This window comes from Ptychodera flava, chromosome 12 (genome assembly GCF_041260155.1).
Source record: "Ptychodera flava strain L36383 chromosome 12, AS_Pfla_20210202, whole genome shotgun sequence".
Lineage (NCBI taxonomy): Eukaryota > Metazoa > Hemichordata > Enteropneusta > Ptychoderidae > Ptychodera > Ptychodera flava.
The window spans coordinates 11,185,697-11,202,706 of NC_091939.1; the positions used below are offsets into that span (position 1 = coordinate 11,185,697).

The window sequence follows — 17,010 nt, forward strand, 5'->3', positions numbered from 1 at the left end:
AATTGTCGCCTACAACGATGCATTGCCAGGTAGGAAGTAGACAGAGACATTGTAGTTGATACACGGAGCAAGAACTACCGAAGAAATTGTCATAATTCACACAGAGTTACTGTATAGCTGTTATAAACGCGATATCTCAAATCTTAACAAATGTCAACGTTACATAAAAAAAGCTGGAACTATGATATAATGGAATTTTTATTCCGCGGCGCCAGAGCGCCAGAGCGTCACTGTTGTACAGTGGGTATTTCTTTCTTTATGTATTGCTAGGTTTGCTACCCAATATTAAAGAGCCGGTAACTCTGACTTTAGATGACTTTTCAGTCCCCCCGACGAAGTCCAGGGGGACTTATGGTTTGGGTTCCGTCCGTCCGTCTACGCAGATATCTCGGGCATATCTGATTCTGAGCCAATTCCTTTTGGTACGGCACGCATAATTAGTGCTAATTTGCATAATTAGTGATTTTGAAAAAAAGAGCTCTTTTCTTAAGAGACTGCACCAAGTTTGATGAAACTTTGTACACATGTTAGTCACACACAGCTCTAATAGCATACAAAGACATTTGTCAGTATTATGTCAATTAATTGCTAATTTGCATATTTAATGAATTTTCATAATTCTGATTATATGTCAAGAAATACCGGCTCAAATTTCATGAAACTTGGTACAGATATTCTTTACAAAGCTGTAACTGTGTGCAAAATCATTTTGTAGGTTCATGTCATTAAATTGCTAATTTGCATATTTTGTGAATTTCTGTAATTAAGGTACTATATCTTGAAATACCGCAGCAAACTTGGTGAAACTTGGTACAGATGTTGATCTCAAAGTTGTAATAGCAAAGAAAGACATTTAGCAATATCTTGTCAATTAATTGCGTGTTTGCATATTTAATGAATTTTCATAATTAGGCTGATATGTCAAGAAATACTTCACCAGATTTGTTGAAACTTGATATTGATTTTGAGCTCATGTTGCTTTAACTGTGAATAAGGACGTTTATCAGTATCATGTTAATAAATTTCTAATTTGCATATTTAATGAACTTTCCTAATTAGTGTGATAAGTCCAGAAATATTGCATGCATCAAATTTTATGAAACATGGTACAGATGTTGATCTTCCAGTAGTGTAAAAGTGAATAGTGACATCCTGTTGATAAATTATTTATTGACTTATTTAATGACCTTTTGTGATTAGGGTGGCAGCCCAGATCGGCTGAATAGGGAAACAATGTTTGTAATTAGAGATCTATATTCTGAATGACTGCACTAAATCTGATGACACTTGCTGCAGATGTTGATCATACAAAGATTTACCAGTCGAGGAAGGCATCTGAATTTTATCAGTATCAATAGCTAATCATAAGAAGTCTATTATTAACTGAACATGAGGACGTTTTTGGTTCACATCTGGCGTTCTGACTTTTTTATGTCAAGAGCCATTACTCAGACATGCCTGGACCGGTTTCTTGCATATTAGTTGAATTTTGACATTGAAAAAGCCAGGGCATGACATACCTAATTCTGTCTAACTTGGTAAAATGATATAACCCTATGCCACTAATTGTTTACAATCCAATCCAATATGGGCATCAGTCACAGACAGGGCTTTGGTACCCGCTTTCCTTGTTTCATGTGCATCATATCGACTTCAATTTGTAGTCACTTCCAGTGACAAATGCCAAAGTACAAGGGGGACTATGTCATTGTCAATGACTTGTTCACAATGTTTTTTTTTTAAAAATTCAACCATAATTTCTTGTTCTACTCCTCTAAGCAAGTTGAGATACACAATATTCGGCTTGCCAACTCAGCCTGTACAATGTACAGACTCGTTATTGTTTACGAGTGAATTCTGGTCCGGACGAGATCTAGAGTTCTTAACAAATGTAAGCAAGAACAATGTATTTTGCATACATAGACGAGATGTTGACAAGCTAAAAAGTTGGGGATTCAGCATGCATGTCAGGGGATAGCACTTACAATTATAACATATAAAATAAAAATAATGAAAAATCACCCAAACTTAGAGTTAACTTACAGACCCTTTACCGTCTATACGTCTACGATTGGTCAGTGTAGATAATTCTTATGGAAAACCGTAGTGCAGTGAAGGGAAATTACCATATGTTGTTCATTCGTCATATTTTACGGTTAACGGTCAAAGTCGCTATATAGCTCTTTAGAGCTTTTCTATGAATTTTCTTAGATATGAATAGTAGTTTGTGTTATTTGACTTCTTGAAACATGCTGACACTCTGGTCAACTGTTCACAATCTCAATTCGGCTTGCCGCCTGTAAAGATTACATATTCGGTGAAACATTTTATAATCTGTACAAAAATGAAGTTCCTTCACACATGCAATATAACCATGGGTGGCTGAACATACACTGTTTCAGTGATTAAGTTTTGATCTCATAGAAGCTTTTGTAACGAAATCTTTATTGGCGGTGCCTCTCATATCGACAATAATAGCAGCTTTTCCTTACTCCAGTGTTTATTTGTCATAGGAAAGCAAGTCGGAATAATAAAAATCCATTTTGTCCAGAAGTCACAAACGAAATCACCTTTTTGCGTCCAGCAAAGAGATACTTTTTGACACTATGTACCGCCGCCAGTTTTTATACTGAGTGATTTTATGCAAGTATTCCACGTTTTCTTGATATCACAACAGGCCGAAAAGAGCGACTTTGTCCCTTTAATATTATGATAAGCATTCATTATATTGTAATGTGCATATGCTATATTGAGATCCACGTTCATCAAATTATGACGTAGATTCTAATTTTCGGCATTTTCTAATAACTAGTTCGAAAATCAATGTTTTAAGGTCTTGGACTATCCCCGGGGCGTATCATTACCTAGCTTTTTTAGTCTCCATGTAGTATTTAGATATCGACTTATTAAAGTAATTGATAGACTAATTTAGGGCCAACATGCAGGCTATAAATACATTCAAAATTGTACATTATGAACGGTATCCGCGTCTGGCCTTGCAAGTTGGTGGAATTGTTTGCCAAGACTACTCTTACTATAATATATTGTATCAGTGGGTGGATCAATGACGACCAGTTCAAGTAGTGAGCGATCGATCTGAGCATATGCATACGCGGTGATGCATAAATACATTAAAGTAAAGAGATTAATTCAGGCTGTGACGTAGCCGGTTTTTGGCGGGAAAGAATAGTGTTTGACTTTTATTGATTGATCACTATTTTGTTTTTAAACATCAACAACTATTCTATTCCCTGAAGCATCAAGGTTGAGATACACAGCATCCTGCTTGTCTGTACATGTCCAAACTGCATTGTTATTGTCGATAAGTGAATTCCGGGCTAGAATTCGGATGTAAACGATAACAGTGCAGTTTACACACATAGACACTGTGTTTGTAAGCTAAATATTTGATGTGTCGAAATGCATCGGGGAGAAGAAAAAGAAGTTGCGAACTGCAATTGACATACAAAACAGGGAAAAAAATTAAAAAAAAAAAAATCAAAAGTTGGAGCTATTAACTGGAGCATGACGGTTCACGACAGTCATGATTTTCTTGTGACAGCGTGTGTTTACAAATATACAAAGATAACGAGCATCGCATGTAGCTCATATAATTATTTGAAAAATTAAAAGAAATTATAATTATATATAATTATAAACAGCATTTAAAATCAATTTTGTAAAACCTTGTCAACAAAAGAGTTGAATAAAATTACCAATAGGGAAAACATCTTTAACTGATTCATTAAATTCCAATCTCCCGCCAGCGAAAAAACGCTGCGTTTTCGTCAAAACATTTGTCGCGATCGCACGGGTTACGAAAACACGATTCAATTAATTTAAAAGCCATATCAGTAAACTCTAATTGCCTTGAGAATTTCTAGAAACTGTAGAGTCGAAAATTGAAATTTCTGTGATGCAAATTTCCAGAACACTGTCACACGACCGTTCTACGTACCCTGTGTTGCGTCAATTATTCAAGGCGGGCGTGTTCAACCTCGGATTCAGATATTAGACTTGCATACTCAAATTATCAGCTGTTAGCCTCTCCTTAGATCGCCCTTTTTTCATCTTTTCACCCCCGGTTTCCTACATTTACCGTTGAAAACAATGGGTTGGGGCTACCACTATGATAGTGAAAGGGTTTTATGAAGTAAATCAAATACGTCATGAAACTTACATATAAGTGTGTGCTACTTTTTATCCATACCGCTGCTATCCCCGATTTTATATCAACCGTTACTTATTACAATAGGTGCACCCCATAGACAACTAAAGAAAAGAGGATAAAACACCGGATATATTTTGTTATGCTGTTTGCTTCCAAATGTGGGCTGTATGAGTTTGGTACGCGAACGGTCATGATCTTTCCACTTTGCTCATGGAATTCCACGACGATAAGCGTTGTAACCATAAAGTCAAAACAACAAACAAAAACTCGAATCTCGATGAAAAAGAATCTTCAGGATTGTAAGTATACCAAAATTCTTTTTAGTACTTATTTGACATCGAGTATGTGCAGACGCATTCAAATGAATGGGGTTTTTTTGTCCATTTTTTTAAAGATCTGTAACACAGTGACGAAACTGATTGGTAAAAACCGTCGCTGGCATAAGTTACCTCTAGACTTGATATTGAAAACGTGATCTTTTACTCAAAATTATGAAAAAAAACCATTTGTGACTTTAAAAAGGGGAAAAAGAAAATATCTATATTGATTTCTTTCAGCGTATGGGAGTATGCAATTAACCAAAAATGGATATAGCTGACACGCGTATGCAAATATCGATGTAACGGTTACACAAATATCTTTGTAAATGATTAAATTAAGTCAATGGAATTTTAAGTATTTGCGTGGCTAATTTGGAAAATTATTCCTGTGAATATCGGAGGAAGTCAATTTTTTGCCGACAATATATGTGTTTCCGTCGAATGCCACACTTGCACCGATGTGTAAGTAGCAAAGAAGTAGTGAATAAACCCTATCTACATTTTTTCACTATATCTGAACAGAGAAAGTATGGTAGCTTCACCACATTTCTTATTTCTCGACTTTGCTGACCTTCATGTGTCTAAAATAGCATCTGACAGATGAAATGACAATGCGGTAAACCTACGGTATTATGGAAAATCAGGCTTTATGCTGATAGTCACATATTCTATGCTCTGGAATCACCACCTGTTATGTGCAACCGCGCGCGCAAAAAAGTGTTGTTGTTTTTTTCACACAGACGGGGTTCATTCATCATGGTTTAGGAAAAATAATTTTCAGGTGGAGAAATTTGTATTATAGGTGGAGAAAAGGACTTGGCATAGGCAACAGAAAAATAAGCTTTAATAACACTGAGGGAGATTACATTGTCGAACGAAAATTTGTTCTCACATTAGTGGATGAGTGAACTCCTCATTATCACTTTGTTAAGCTGTTGTTTTCCATTATAAGTGTTATCTACAAAATAATTTCTGGACAGGATAAATCTGATAAATAAAGTTAGGCATTGACCAATTTGTTACCCTTGGATGCAATCTGAAAAATATTGTGATTTTCAAAAGCAATGGAAACAAGAGTGTTTACAGGTGAGAAGTAGACATACAGTGTAAAGTCATATAAGTACAGTAAAAATGAGTTTCTCGTGAAAAAAGAAAAAGAAAATCAGTTCATAGTACTAAAACAAATCGTACTGAAAACTAAACTATGATATTTCAGTATTTTTCAAAACTGATTCTCTGAGTTTGAAAGCTTTATATACAAAGTTGCATAGTGATAAGATCATTGTTGTACCCCCTTGCTTATGGGCTGGAGGCCTTGAAAAGCAATAAACGTGCACATATGTTTGCAACTGAACTGAACTGTGTTTACAATTGTTTTCACAAAAAAAACTACTTATGTTGTGAATGAATATAATAAATGAAAAATAAGTACTGAAATGTTTTCCCAAACCAAACACTGAATTTTTACTAAATGTCATGATCATTAAAACTGTAAAATTGACAGAAGAGTTGTGACTAGGATGTGTTCAAATAAACCATGTTTTGGGTTAATGTCAAACCCAGAACACTCTTTTTCTACTCGGACAGTCGTGAATATATTTTGTAGGTGAGTATCAAACAGCACCCGGCGAAACAGACGCTTGGCTTCCGACAGTGGTTTTCAAATGCGAGACAAATACGCATGCCCAACATTCCAAATACGCGATCAAAGACCATAGCCTTGGAGTCATATGCACAAACGTTCCAGACCGATTGTAGGAGGTAGTTTAAAGGGATATAGTCGTCGGAACTGCGCCTGTGCGAGTTTCTTTTTTACAAACAATGTATTTCGTGAACGATGTCAAGAAGCACCTCATCATCATAGCTGCAACATTTAGATTATATACGATGATAGATTATGACAGACATGTTTTAACTGTCATCAATCACCTTTGTGCCTTGGATACATTGTTGCCATGGGTCGTATTGGTCCCATACGACCTTTGAGCGCAGTTCCGACGACTATGTCCCTTTAAACAATAACTAGAACACACTGGCGGGTATCACTGAGGTAACGGCCTCCACAGGTGGCGACTTGATAACTCTTATTGAACGATCTGCACTGCTTGTACTTTGAGTGCCCACGATTTGCGTGCCCCTGATCAGCGTCGTGGCGTAATTGCAATTGTTGATCTTTCTGCAGCTGGCGAAACAATCTTTCATAATATCTTAAAACACAGGCCGCAATGTAGGTTTAAAATTGACGGCACCATACTCAATTGGATCAGCTCATACGCATATGCCCTGCGTCTCGAGGACAGATATATGGACTCTCATATTGTTACAATACTTTTTTGCTCACGTGTTGATACACGTGAGCATATGTCGCAGCGATGTCTGTCTGTCTGTGTGTCTGTCTGTGTGTCTGTCTGTCCGTCCGTCTGTCTGTCTGTCTGTCTGTCTGTCTGTGGGCTCAATATCTCAAAAACGGCTCATCAGATCAGAATCAAATCAGGTACATAGATTCAGTTTGCAAATGGCAAAACTGATTAGTTTTTGGTAGGTGTGGCTTGTTTACTTTTAGCTCATTTGCATAATTAATGATTTTAGAAAAAACGGATATATATTGACAACGACTGCACACAATTTAATGAGATTTGCTACAAATGTTGATCTTACCAAGATATATCAGCTGTGAAAGATATTAAGGGGTGACATAAAAGATAATGGATAATTTGCATATTTAATGACTTTCCTAATTAGGGATATATATCTGATTTGACTTGATCAAAATTGACAAAACTCGGTATGTATATTGAAGATACTATAATTTAACATTATTGAAAGTCATTAAGCATTTTTACTTCATCAAACTCTTAATTTGCATATTTAATGAACTTTTGAAATTAGGGATATTTATTTGAATTTACTTGACCAAAATTGATGAAACTTGCTATGTACATTGAAGATACTATGATATAACATTGTTGAAAGTCATTAAGCATTTTCACTTCAGCCAAATACTTATTTGCATATTTAATAAACTTTCCTAATTAGATATATAAATCTGAATGGACTTTACCAAAATTGATGAAACTTGCAATGTACATTGAAGATACTATGATATAACATTGTTGAAAGTCATTAAGCAGTTTTACTTCAGCCGATTCCTTATTTACATATGTAATGAACTTTCCTAATTAGGTATATAAATCTTAATGGACCTTACCAAAATTTATGAAACTTGCTATGTACATTGAAGATACTATGATATAACATTGTTGAAAGTCATTAAGCAGTTCTACTTCAGCCGATTCCTTATTTACATATTTAATAAACTTTCCTAATTAGATATATAAATCTGAATGGACTCGACCAAAATTGATGAAACTTGCTATGTACATTGAAGATTGTATGATATAACATTGTTGAAAGTCATTAAGCAGTTTTACTTCATCAAACTCTTAATTTTCATATTTAATGAACTTTTGAAATTAGGGATATTTATTTGAATTTACTTGACCAAAATTGATGAAACTTGCTATGTACATTGAAGATACTATGATATAACATTGTTGAAAGTCATTAAGCATTTTCACTTCAGCCAAATACTTATTTGCATATTTAATAAACTTTCCTAATTAGATATATAAATCTAAATGGACTTTACCAAAATTGATGAAACTTGCAATGTACATTGAAGATACTATGATATAACATTGTTGAAAGTCATTAAGCAGTTTTACTTCAGCCAATTCCTTATTTCCATATTTAATGAACTTCACTAATTAGGGATATATGTCTGAATTGATTCGACCGAAGTTGATGAATCTTGCAACATATATTGAAGATACTATAAAACAACATTATTAAAAGTCATGAAACTTTTTTACTTCAGCCAATTCCTAATTTGCATATATAATGAACTTTCCTAATTAGGGATATTTATCTTTATTGATTAGACCAAATTAGACAAAATTTGCTATGTACATTAAAGATACTATGATACAGCACTTTAGCCGATTCCGTATTTGCAAATTTAATGATTTTTCCTAATGAAGGATATTTATCTGTCTTGACCAGACCAAAGTTGATGAACTACTTTGTACAATAAAGATACTATGATACGACATTATTGAAAGTCATTTTACATTTTTACTTCAGCCTATTCATAATTTGCATATTTAATGAGAACATTTCAGTCAATTCCCAATTTGCATATTTGAATGAACTTTCCTGATTGGAAATTATATTTATTATATACTTGGATTTAAAATTAATCTGTGGTGAATATTATTCATTATGTTGATCATAACACTTTAAATGAAGTTGCAAACGTGTGGCAAAGGTTCAAATTTACACATAACTGCAACATATAATTGAACACGTGAGCATTTTCAGTTCATATCCGGTTCTTATCTACCATTTGTGGGGACTCATAAGCTCAGGAAGTAAGAAAGATTTTCAACGTCTTAGGTTTTCGAAAATATAAAATTTTATTTTATATATGATACTCATATGACTGCTAATGTCGCAAGTTCATCCAAATTTGCGTCATGTTCTCTATGGAGAATTGGTAATATACGCAAACTTCTTGATCAGAGTTCAACCGAAAAATTAATTCATGCTTCCATAACATCCATGCTGGATTATTGTAACACTTCACTATTGGGTTTACCGATGTATCAATTCAAGAAGCTACGACGTCTGGTGTGACATAGAAATCGGATCTCATTCAACCTGTCCTTAGTAACTTGAATCGGCTACCCGTTCGTGAGCGAACAGAGTTCAAATAGTTATGCCAAACTTTAAAGGTTTTAAAACACAGCACCTACAGCACCACGCCATAGAACGCACCTCGGGGACAGACATTCGGACTCTCAAACTTTTACAATTCACTTCTGATATACCACATGTGGGGGTTCATTTTAAAGCTCTTGGTGAAAGAAAACTTTTCACAGGCTTAGTTTTTCGAAATTCGAAAATTTTTATTTTTCTCCATAGAGTTAACACAGGGATGGCGGCCATTTTGAATTTCAAATATCGGTAAATCTTGGGTAATTTCTTTCTCTAGTACCAAAATTTGCACGGTGACCCCCTTTTTTTTATTTTTCATTTTGAAAGAGAATGATTGAAAGATTCCTTGAGGAAAGCTAGAGCAAAAGTTTAAGTCTTTCACTTTCGCGGTGCATACTACCTTAAACACTCACTCTTTGTCGGATTCTTCGGTTCACCTCTGACGGTGCGCTCAGTTTACACCAACAAATGGCCAACTCATCGTTTTATGGTTGCATATCTTTTTCTATTGCAACCCATGGCTATGGAATAGGCTTCCGCCAGAAATCCGGTGAAATAATAACTCTATGAATTAAATCTCGTGGTAAGAACATGTCTTTTAAGAGAAAGTTTTTAATGTAATAGTTAACTGTGCTGCTATTATTCTATAAGTATATCAGTGCTGTACGGCCCTTTAAGATGTCATTTTACATGAAAGGCGTTTTTTAAAGAAATAAATATTATTATTGTTATTATTAGGGACCATGGTAATCGCTTGGGCCCCGCAAACGCTGCTTGCAGCTTTAATTTATTATGAAATTCAAAAAAATATACACCATTAAAGGGTGAAAGGTCAATTCGTGGCGGTAACAACAAGATAAAACACTTGCATCGTACAGTGATGTTTTCAAGGTCTAGTAGTGACATCATCACATTACAGGAATATTTGATTGCAACAGATTTGGTATCCCATGCGACCAATCTGCGATATTTCGCGCACGTTGCATATCACGCGCACGGTGACTCGCGACCTTGCCTAGAAGCGTGATAACACTAGCATTTGGGTTGAGTAACCATTGATCATGCGCGGCGACGACGCCTGTAACTCAATTTCACATAACACCTGGCTTAGAATTCAGTACATATACCAGTGTACGCATCGCTCTGATACTTCAGCGAATAGCATTTCAAAGTACAGAAACGTCTGTATACATGTAAATCCAACAAAAAGAAATAAATAAGACAAAATGCTTCTATGGGAAAGACTTTTTAGCATCAAGAGATTAACCAGATGCGACCTGAAAATGCTCCAGTGTTTCAGTGCGAGCATTGTGTCACGTATCCCTGTTCTTTGTTATGTTGAACATCACTACTAAAATCATCAAATTTGATGCAGCCATTCCCGAGATAAAAGAAAATTATTCAACGTTATCAATCATTTTACATAAAAATTGTAAAATGTCTTTCAAGTCACTCATATGACGTAACGAGGAATACCACAGCTGCAGCTTGTTTCATCAAATTTGGTGTTATTACAATATAGATGCATGGTTTCATTCAAAACACCGTAAATTATGCAAATTGGTAGTTGGATAGTGCGGACCTGCAAAATTTAGTTCACTGTGTGTCATGCCTTTGTATCTCTTATATATGTACTAATTTTCATTTAATTTACTCTAGATAAGCTCTTTGAGATGTATATCCCAAATTGTGAAACTTCATCATATACGCTATATCCATTGTTTTGACTTTGTTCTGCGATATGACTGCCAGTTCAATTGTACGTTGTTATGAGCAATCTGGTGCAAGTTTAGCCAAATTTGGCGTATGTCCACGGTATAGAGCTTGAAATAAAAATATTATTAATTCGCAAGTTAGCAATTTTAAGGCATGGAACCCTGCTAAATGTCTTTCATATCTTTTATAATCCTTCCAGATATATATCCCTTGTTGTAAAAGTCGCTCGCATATGCACATTAGCGATATTATTGACGAGGAACTGCTAAATGACCTCGAAAATTCAATTGTCACGTGTTTCCATGATACATATCACGATTCATTTGACGTAGTCATTCTGTAAAAATTTGACCGCGTGACAGTTGACCATTGGTTAATTTACTAAATGTTTTTTTTGTGCTTAACGGCGTTTTAACATTTTTAGAAAAAAAGCATGCCCACACGCGTGAACGATTAATCCAAAATGTGTATTTATAAGTACAGTGCTAATTACCATCCCGAAAAGTTAATTTTAGGCCCTTCAATGGTGGCAGTGTTTTGGCTGTAGAACAGGATATCGTTCTTTTGAGTACAATTCACTAGTTCAATCGACATTTGAACTGACAGGGCGAGTGGTTGCCTCTTGGAAAACCACATCGCTTGCAAATTAAGACAATACATCAACAGACACACAACTCCCTGACTGCTCATCTCAAAAATCATGAACTTCCTTCTAAAATCATTTCGGGAAATGACTTCATTATTGTCTCTTTCAACTGAGCTGATCTTGGAACAAATCAAGAGCTTGATACGAAATAAATAAATAAATAAATAAACAACTTGCTCCGAAATACAAGCTGGAGAAAATGCTGTTACAGCCGTCCAATTTCGTCGGTAGCCGGTTTCCATTGAACACACTGTCGGATTAAGAGAATGTGCAGCCGACATATTAGGTCGAACTTCATGGCTAACGAAAACATTTTTACGAGGTTGAGATGCATTTGTATTCCCTCCATTCAAGAGACCCTCGAACAAGCCCTCAAAATGTTACTTGTAATCAATACGAACAAATTAAATCTCAAAAATACGAAAAAAATAGAAACAATGAAAACACTACTCAGCATCATTATCAGTCAGTCTAATTCCATTACAATGCAAATGAGTTAGGCCTAACTGTTGATGATATTGTTTGACCGTTTTCATGAACACTGACGGTTTATGAATATAGGCCTATTAGGCTACCTTGTGGCAACAATATTAGTTTTAAATATTTCATAGTTGTTTATATAAGAATTTGCCTTTGAATACAGGTCGCACTATTGGCAACTAATTAATTAATCGACAGTATTAAAGTGGAAGCTAAAAATAAAAATATACTGTTTTAGGCGGTAGACAGGTTTAGTTCCATGCAAATATATTCGCGCAATGCGCATATAGATTTTGTCACGTGACAAACTGAGATCGCTTCCAAAGCGGCTAGCGATACCAATGCCCTTAGCAATAATTATGGCTAATAGTTATAGTTAGTTAGTTAAGTTTATTATAGTGACATGAGATATCCATGGTTCAAAAATAATTATTTTTGAACGCTTTCTGTAAATTGAGGTGAACCAGCCTTAGGGTGTCACAGTGAAGTAGCCTATAACTAGCTCCAATTTTTAGCGGAGGCTTCCACGGAAATTTCTTCGAACTTTAGAATACGATCTATATCCCAGAAGTTGCGAAACATATACACCATAATCCGGAGCTGATGGTGGGGTAAAAAGGGACAGTTAATGATTTCAAAATTTAAATCGTCCCTTTTAGCCAAATCTGTCATTAAAGTCTGTGAATAAATAATATCGCCATCACTTCATTTCAAATGTAGCCCCAGAAAATAATTGCCTGTACTTTCTGTCTTCTATCGTTTGTGTTGACACGGATCAATCACTGTAATCCATGGTGATCAGTTTAAACCGTCGGTTCACCTTTCTGTCTTAAACGTGCTACTGTACATCGTCCGGCTCGCTTATAGCTTGGCTTAGTACAATTTTCCTGAACAAAATCACTGCCCATGGCAAATAAACACTGCTTGGCTTGATAAGATTGTTGCCGAACGCTTTTATATCTAGTGTTATAAAACTGCGATTTTAATAGCTCAGAAGTTTTGAAAGTTAGAATCGAAAGCTTTGAAGAAAAATTCTGTTCAGATAGAATATGAAGCGCGAGTGTTTTGACGTGACGTTTCCCACGTTTGTTTTTTTATGTGCTTTGTATTTGTACATTATATAATAAAACTGATTGCGAGTTACAGTTTGTCTGTTGTGCTACAGAGTCGGTTCGTTAACATAGCTTTGAACAGCTGTCTATTTGACAGTTTAGTTTCCAGACAGTTGCGTACATTACCCGCTATGTTGTCATATTATCAATTCCTGTCTCTGATTTTTTCATTAACAACGTTTTCTATAAACCTTGCATATCTTATCTACAAAACTTGTGAGTGGGGTTAATATCGAAAGTAAAATTAAAGATAACATAGATGAGATTGCCCTGTTTCAAATAAAGCCCGCGTAATCGATGACTATCATTATAATTTCTGTTCGGCTTGTCAACGACCGGGTAGCAGGCTCATATCCTTCACAGTTGGCTAAAGCTTGCCAGCTTAGTGTGCTCGTGTTTGAACGGAATACTGTTATCTTTAAGGTAGTATTCATCCCGAAATCGAAAGACTCAAGTCTTTCAAGGAAAGCTTCAAAAATTCTCTTTCAAAATCGAGAATAAAATAGGAGTACGCCTTGCATATTGTTGGACTGTGAAAACAAAATATACTGTCTATGTATCGAAATTCAAAATGGCCGCTATCCGTGCATTCACCCTGCCTAGAAAAATTATTTTTGATTCATCACAAAAGCATGATGGTGATAACTTTATGTACTTCAAGAAATTGAAAGGATCCTACACAGGTGGTAGATCAGAAAAGTATTTTAATAATTATCACAAAGTCCTAATATGTGTCCCAGGTCGCATACTACCTTATGACTAACAAATAGATTATCGTCCAGAAATTAAGCTACTATTACTAACGATGCACATCTTACATAGAAATGTGCGTTGACAAGCCGAATGTACCCTTTAGAAAATCTACCATCAAACCGCAATCGATCAAGAAATGAGAAAACCGAAAGTATGTGTAAAAGAATAGCTTGTCTTGGCTCTATGAAGAAGTATTATTCGCGCTTGTCCATTGTATCTAGTCACGTAATATTTCTTTTCTCTGTCGACAGCAATAATATCAGTATGTGGGAACGGTCTCGTCTTGTTAGTGTACTACAGAAACAGACGCTCTGTGAACAGTTTCGATTTGTTAACGATCAATATTGCGATATCTGATCTCCTGTATCCTATTCTTGGGCATGGATTGCACATTAATTCCAGTTTTCACCACCGGGTACGTATATATTTATACATATTATGTGTATGTTTCAGACGTGAAGGCTCCAATGTGCGCAACTTCCCATAATACTTTCATCAGTTTATTACAAAACTAATATCATCGTACGTTGTTGTACTTATGACAAGATGTTTTTCTGCTCTTTATTGGACTTGTAAAAGTAATGGTGTATTACACAGCTTCCAATAAAATTTGAAAATGATAATATGCCTGTTTCAGTGAACAGCTATTTGATAAACTTAGATCTCTGTATCAACCGACCAACACTGCAAAACATGTTTCTCAACATAGACAGCAATCAGACCATGAAAGCACAGTAGTTCTCCAACCTAGGCACTAGCCAAGTGGAAGTTAGAGTTTGAATGTGTTCAATGTTTTTATGTGATTCTAGGCCAGCGTGAGGGTAGACATGTCAACGCTGACACAGCTCATGAAACACACCTCGTCAAAACTCTTTGTTCTGATTCGTTAATTTACGATCACGTGGTATGGATCAATTTGACGCTGATGCATGCAAAGAGCAAGTTACCGGTTAATACCGGTTTATAGTTTTCAAAACTATTAACCGGTTAACCGTTCTGAACAACCATTAACTGAGGGAGCTTTGAAGTGCCGTCTACGCATGCTGTCATTCAAGAACATCAAATGAAGATGGCGATTGATGATAGACAAGTGATGGTAGCTGTGAAACCAGTCGATTATTCGGCGAGAAAGTTGGAAGAGTTGTGTTACAAAACCCATATTGACCGGCTATATTCGGGTAACAGCATACGTTTGATGTCCCTCAGGACTGAGCGTCGCCCAAAACAGTCTGTTTCACTCGAAACAAACTGTTTTGAGACTGTTTCTGTTTCTGAAACAGACTGTTCAGGGACGACTGTCAGACCCTCTGGTAGCAAACGTACAGTGTTAACCATATGGTCAGTCAGTATGTGTATACTGCTAAATATGTGTTAGAACAATCTAGGGTAGGAGAGAGTAAAATTAAATGTGAAAGAAAAAGACGCGTAAGGTAGAACGCACCTCGGGGACGGACATTCGGACTCTCAAACTTTTACAATTCTCTTCTGATATACCACATGTGGGAATTCATTTTAAAGCTCTTGGTGAAAGAAAACTTGTCACCGGCTCAGTTATTCGAAATTCGAAAATTTTTATTTTTCTCCATAGAGTTAACACTGGATGGCGGCCATTTTGAATTTCTAATATCGGTAGATCTTGGGTAATTTGTTTCTCTAGTACCAAATTTGCACGGTGACCCCCTATTTTTATTCTTGATTTTGAAAGAGAATTATTGAAAGATTCCTTGAGGAAAGTTAGAGCAAAAGTTTAAGTCTTTCACTTTCGAGGTGCATACTACCGTAGCAGACGCGTGCTTTAACTTTTTTTCCTTTTCATTTCACTCTGATTGCGTCTTGTCACATTTAAGCCCCCATACTCGCATTTTAACTATGACGTTTCACTCCAGTTGTGACATTTTCGCTTTTTCTTTTTCTTTTTTGCAGTGGCTTTATGGCACGGCTGGATGTCAGCTGTACGGGTTCCTTTCGGCGTTTTTAAATTACGTCAGCATCGTAACCCTGTCTGTTTTGGCTCTTTCTAGGTACATAAAAGTATGTTCTCCGAACTACAGTAAGTGCAAATGGTAAAGACATAAAGGCGACGCCCTGACCATTAACGTTTATTTATGGGCAAGAGCGAGGAAAGCTAAAAATTAGCCGCGGATAAGGCTTGCCGAGCCCTTTAATTTTGGCTTTCCTTTCGCCCGCTTCCGTAAACGTTAATGGTCAGGGCGGAGTTGTTATCTCCATTACAATTTATATTATCAACAAACCAAAGAAAACCGTCAAAATTTCCGAAAATTTCCCACGCGAAAGAGAACCGGGCCCCAGAACTTGTCAGTGAATAGTGAGCGCGCTGTAAAAATTTTGCAAATCCGGAGATTTTTTCAAAAAAGTCTCTAAACTTTGCCCACAAGTGCTCCATTTTATTTTGTGATTGATTATGATCTTCGTACAAATCACAATTTACGTTTTAGCTGTAAAAGTTACGATGTTTACAATTATTCATATTCACGGGCACATAAACAAACCATTATTGCGTATGTGTGGTCGGTCACATGGTTCAGCTCGACCAATTAAAATGAGACTGACAGGGCACGGTAATATAATGTTCAATAGTAGTCTTTTAGGCTGTAATTAGTTTCTTCAATTGACAAGCCATAATAGTTCTCTCTGTACAATTACAAGCCAAACTAGGAAGATAAACATTACAGCTATTGTCCCTTTTAATTTTGAATAGTAAATTGTACTGCAAGTATGGTTGATAGATTTATTTATTGTGAAATGTGATCTCCTTCTATTGAATTACTTGACAAAGCCTTTGTAACATTTGTAAAGGTTAAAAAGTATTCAAGTTCAAGGGTCAAATGAGAAATTATAGGTCAATTAAGATATTACTGATATGGACCATGATACACAGGGGAGGGTCATTGTTTTTTGTGCAAGAAAATTTGGGAGGGTCTCTTGTTTTGGCGCGAACACTGTTGAAGGTCACTATTTTTCGCTCAGGAGCACTTTGAAAAACACTGGCCCTGCCCCCTGTAATTTCTATCCAGT

General features: G+C 35.9%; 1 protein-coding gene across 2 annotated transcripts in view; it reads left to right on the forward strand.

Moving 5' to 3' along the window:
• The window catches only part of LOC139144982 (opsin-5-like), a 50,578-nt gene that overhangs the window by 16,993 nt on the left and 16,575 nt on the right, over window positions 1–17,010 (forward strand). Inside the window, exons 3-4 of one of the 2 annotated variants that reach the window (XM_070715864.1) lie at window positions 14,226–14,389; window positions 15,898–16,024. The exons of the other annotated variant lie outside the window; for it this stretch is intronic. Of the exons in view, the coding sequence (XP_070571965.1) occupies window positions 14,226–14,389; window positions 15,898–16,024 (291 nt within the window). The remainder of the gene's footprint in view (window positions 1–14,225; window positions 14,390–15,897; window positions 16,025–17,010) is intronic. 2 annotated transcript variants of the gene reach the window in all.